The 5,522-nt window shown below is 38.6% G+C and overlaps 2 gene segments (V, D, J or C); both read right to left on the reverse strand.

Annotated features, from left to right (window-relative positions):
* Positions 1-91: 91 nt before the first annotated feature.
* Positions 92-702, reverse strand: LOC126401297 (T cell receptor alpha variable 13-1-like). The segment is given in 2 exon segments: positions 92-545; positions 635-702. Coding segments are annotated over 2 exon segments (456 nt in total).
* Positions 703-1,146: 444 nt separating this feature from the next.
* On the reverse strand, positions 1,147-3,916 carry LOC126401142 (immunoglobulin lambda variable 1-40-like). The segment is given in 3 exon segments: positions 1,147-1,304; positions 2,863-3,153; positions 3,820-3,916. Coding segments are annotated over 3 exon segments (546 nt in total).
* Positions 3,917-5,522: the final 1,606 nt, after the last annotated feature.

Raw genomic sequence — 5,522 nt, forward strand, 5'->3', positions numbered from 1 at the left:
CAGCTTCTTATTCTTTCTTTATTCTTCTATATTAATTATGATAACTGTGAATGCTTAAAGAATCTTAGTTTCAAACAGTGTCACACAGAATGTGTTGTCAGTATTTTTGTCACACTGGTGTCATAACACTGACTGAAGTCTTCAAAGCTGCAGGTGTTGGAGAGACTCAACATGTTGTCTCTCTGCAGACAGATAAAGGAGAGTTTTTGTATTGACGTGAGGGGAATCTGCAGCACTGTGCTGACTGGCAGCACAGAAATACACACCACTGTCATTTAATGCAAGATCAGAAATGTTGAGGCGTGAATGTGTCTGACCATTTCCATCAAAGCTGATTTTTCCTTTCATGTCCTTCTCCACATTCTGTATATTTACATTCAGATATCCCAGAAGCTTCAGAGCTTTATGTTGGTCCTGTTTGTACCAGAGGATGACATCATAATTGGTTATGCTGTGAGAACAGTTGATTTCTCTGGCAACAGATTGACCAGTTTTCTTCATGACAAAAGGAGGTGTTTGGAAGACACTCTTGCTGTGAGAGGCACCTGTGGGAAAAGCAGACAAAATGTTAAATTCACAAATTATTAGCTGTGCAGTGTCGGGAGTCTTTTTGGAATTATCTTGTGTCTCTCACCATTATTTCCTGGCAGCTGAAGAAAACAGAATATAAAGACCCCAAATATCATGTTAAAGAAGTTTAGATCTGACACTGTGTTAGCTTTCCTTTCCAGTGCCGTCAGCTCAGTGCTTGTGGAGAGTGTGTCACTGTTAGAGTTTAATGAGACAATGGGAGTGTAGGTTGATATCCTTATTTCATTTGTTAAGGTCTGTGGCCCCCTGCTGGTGTGAAAAATACTGTAAGTGGGATCATTGAGGGCTTTGTGGAGTTGTTTTTAAGTTTAACAGATATTTACCAACACTACGGCTGATGTGCTAATGTGCTGATCTTTTTGTACTTCACCTTTTTACTGTCAGTGTAGTTACAGAGATATAAGGAGTTGCAGGTGGGAGTGTTTATGTTAGTATATCGTGTGGGATTTGATCAAAGTGTAACTGAGAGAATTTGTGGTACTCGAGGTCCCCCTACAGTACAGTAGATTAATAGACTCACTAATAGATGTACCAGCAGTGTTTTGGGGTTTTTGTTCAGCTGTTGAATGTGTCTGTATCACTGTGTTGACTCACAGCACAGAAATACAATCCTTTATCTTCTGGCTCCAGATTCTTCACTGTGAATGTCCCACTCTCAGCGTCAGGCTTGGTGGCTGCAAATTTATCTTTGCTGGAATCTCCAAAATCATGATCTATGAGGAGTTGCGTGTAGGGATGTCTATCAGCTGCCGATATTAGCAAAAAACGTGGATCGGATCAGACTGCATGGAAAAATGCCGATCCAAGAACTCCGATCCAGTTTTTCATGGAGTCCGATCCAGGTTTTCTGGCCAGCCCAGTGCTCCGCGATTCAAGCAGTCCATTCCAGTGATCCGCTCCAGCACTTACTATCAATCCACCAGGCCAGCGTGCAGACGGCAGACACACACGGAGGGAAGGGTAGGAAGAGTAGTGGTCAACTTAGTTAACTGAGTATTTGCTTTCTGATCTTTTTTTTTTTTTTTGAGAGTGATATTTTTATTTGGTTTACACTCTTACTGTTTAAGTAAAGAGCACTGATGGCATTGTTTTGAGCACAATTATTGAAATTGGAGCCATGGATGGACTATTGCTTGTTTAAACAGTTGTACAATATTGTGTGCCTGTGCACCAGGCTGGCACTGACACTTGTTAAATGTCAACAATGTCTTGTGGTGTTAATCTTTTTTTTTAATTTATTAGGGGGCCAAAGCACAAGTGTGTGGAGTCTTGCTGCTATTTTAATTTCAATGTTAGACATTTTAAAGATTTCTTGTGTTGATTTATTTTCTATTTATTAAGGGGCCAAAGCAGCCAAAGCAAACCAGCTATATTTTTTATTTAATGTTAATGTTCAAGTTTAAAGTTTGTTTATTTAACCCTGTTAACAATAAACGGGTCAGTTTCTCATACCAACTGTTGTGGATCATTCTAACTAACCCGATTAAGTAGTTGTTCTTGTTAGAGTAATATCGCTTGATCAAACCTTTTCTAACATGACTGACAACAAAATAAGTGAATATGTATAATACGCGCTTGGATCGGATCGGTATCGGCCAAAACTCAAGGCTGTAATATCGGTATCGGATCAGAAGTGAAAAAGCTGGATCGGGACATCCCTAGTTGCGTGTACACTATTAGTTTCATAGTTTCTCCTGGCAGCTGTCTGTACCAGTACATCTGGTAATGCTGGACACCCTTTGTGTGGCTGCACTGCATTGTTGCATTGTCACCCTGTTTCTCCCACAGTGTGTCAGTCTGGGTGACATCACTTCCATCAGTTAAACCTGTGTGAAAAACAGTTAACATTACCAGAATTTAATATTTTAACAAGTGTACAGCAAAACATTTACAGTGATTCTGAACTTTAGTTATTATACCTCTAATAGATGTTTTAGTCAGTTCTGCATTGGCTGATCTTTTTTGTACTTTACCTTTTATCCAGAACAAAAACAGTAACAAGCAGATGAGACCATGTGTGATGATGATCATGTTCACAATGTCAGAGTCAAACGCATAACTGTCAGTGTAGTCACAGAGATAAAGATTTGCAGGTGTAACATGGGAGTGTTCATGTGGGGTGTGATCAAAGTCTAACTGGGAGAAAATGTGGTACATGAGGTCCCCCTACAGTACGGCATATAATTAGTTTTAGAACCAGCGGTGCGAACAGTGCACAGGGGTTTTTGTACAGCTGTGAAGTGTGTCTGTAGCACTGTGTTGAAACAGCACAGAAATACAATCCTTTATCTTCTGGCTCCAGATTCTTCACTGTGAATGTCCCACTCTCCGTGCCAGACCTGGAGGCTTCAAATTTTTCTTTGCCTAAACCTCCAAAGTCATGTTCTTCGTTGCCGAATCTTGTGAGCACCAGTAGTTTTATAGTTTCTCCTGGCAGCTGTCTGTACCAGTACATCTCGTAGTACGAAGAGCCCTTTGTGTGGCTGCAGTTCATTGTTGCATGGTCACTCTTGTCTTTCCACAGTATGTCAGTCTGGGTGACATCACTTCCATCAATTAGACCTGTGTACAACAATGAAGGATACACAAACATTTTTTGTTACCTTATACCTAATTGTTTTTACAATGATAAAGTATTACATGAAGCCAAAAACATTTTTAATTTTTAAATCACAGTGCACAGTTGATTTTATGTAAACTACCTAACGTCCACAGCATATAGATGAAGATGATGATATTCATGTTCTGTTCGACACAAACTGCCAGTCTAATATAGATACACGGATAGAAAGAGCTGCAGGTGGGAGTGTCAGTGAATCATATGATGTGATCCTTTGAGTTTCACTAAGTCTTTACTGTCAGTGTAACTTCAAATGGGAGTCAAAGTGGTGCAGTGGGTCCCCCTACAGGCCATCACTCCCACCTGCATTCATGAACTGTTTGCTACTTACAGAACTTGAATGATCTTTCTGTACTGGCAGCACTAAAAAGTGAGAAATTTTTAATATCTGATCTGAAGTTTGATTTTGAAATTCTTGACAAGATTGTTTGTCATCCAACACTTAAAGGAACAGTTCATCCCCAAATCATTACCGGTAGTGTTAGTTACTCAAGATAATCCACAGACCTTGTTGTGAGCAGTTTCATGTGGGAACTATTTTCTTGCTCCTGAACTACACCTGCCAATGCCACCGTGCAGATGGAAGTGTGCATCTAATGCTAGCTCACCTAGCACCACTGGGCAAGCTAATGTTACAGCACAGTTGAGGAGGACACCATAAATGTTCACATGTGGCACTGTCACAGGCACGAGCCTCTCATCCATGAGTAGATGCACACTTCCCTCTGAACAGTGATATGGTTGGCGGGTGTAGAAAGAAAATAGTTCCCACATGAAACTGCTCACAACAAGGTCTGTGGATTGTCTTGAATAACCTGGTTATGATGTCTGGAAATAGACACTGCTGTTGAGTTTTTAAGAAATTATTATTATTGTTATTATTATTATTTTTAACACTTTGAGCACCACAAACAGAGTGCCGTCTTGTCCCCTGATATTGGAGAGATAGGTAGATGCTTTTATTTGTCCCCTTAGGGAAATTGGTTTTGCAGACATCTCTAGAGTCAATATCTCCAACACTCTGCAACTCTCACCAAAATAATCTAGACTGATAAATAGCACTACAGGTATAAGGGAAATATGTACTTTGATTTTAGGGTAGCTGTCCCGTTTAAACCTGAAACTAATTGTAAGAAGATAGTTTATCTGAGTTTAAATACCTAAAACATATTTCAAATTCTTTAAATCTTGTAGCTGACAAGAGGAGTTTATAATTAATAGACAACCTATCAGTAGTTTTTATCAAATATTTGATGCAACATCAGTTCTCATCATTGAAACTTGAAGATCTTTGTCAACAAAGTCTGAGTACTACACATTAAACAAATCAATGCCAAAATCCATCTTGCTGTTGTAAATTCACTGTTGCAGTGTGTGGAAGTTTCTCATCAGTCATTCCCAAATTGTTCATTGAGACTCTAGGCTCAACAGGTATCACACAGAGATAGTTTGCAAGATAGAAAACCATAAATTTAATGTAGTACAAATATCTGCCTATTAAATAGAACCAGTGAATGTTATATTACAGCTAGTAAAAACTAGTGATAATCAGTTGAACAGTTAAGTGATGGAGTAGTATGTTTTTGCTTTGTTGAAAAATATACATTTACAATGAATATTAAAATCTGCCCTTAAAAAGGTTTCAAAGAAATGAAAACAATCCTCAGGAAAATATACAGTTAAACTATTTTAAGTGGATTTTTCAGCCCTGAAGCTTCATTTAGCAAGCTCTGTGGCACTTAAATATACCATACCAAATAATGCTTAAATGAACTAGAACTATATTAATACTTAATTTTAAAATATTACTGTGCGTAGTTACAATGAGTAGAACTGCCAGTAAGAAGACCCCAAATATCCCTTCAAACGTAAACCTGCTGTAAGACAGAATTATATTGAATCAAAAACTTGTGTACAGTTTGGTCCAGTAGGTGTCACTGTCGTCATACTTTTCAGAGAGACAGAGAAATCCTGGAATTCTGACAGATTTAAATCTTGTTTTACTGCTCGACTTCAGTAGTTGTGCTTATTTTTGTCATGTTTCTTTTCTTCCTCACTGTCAATTTTTAAAAAAGTGTTCAAATAAAAAAACAGGCAAATAAAAAACCCATGACCAAACTGAGCTCAGACCCAGACTGTGTGTCATGAGTTATTAGATGCTGACTTTGAACAAACCAGTACAGTAATTTACATGTAAATTTAATTCTGCCCCCTGGTGTTTTAAAACCCAAACTTGCTCTCTGATCTCCCGGCTCCTCTCCCTCTGCGGTTCCTTCAAGTCACAGTAGATCATATTGGATGAAATATTTAT

The sequence above is a fragment of the Epinephelus moara genome, chromosome 14, assembly GCF_006386435.1.
Source record: "Epinephelus moara isolate mb chromosome 14, YSFRI_EMoa_1.0, whole genome shotgun sequence".
NCBI classification, from domain to species: domain Eukaryota; kingdom Metazoa; phylum Chordata; class Actinopteri; order Perciformes; family Serranidae; genus Epinephelus; species Epinephelus moara.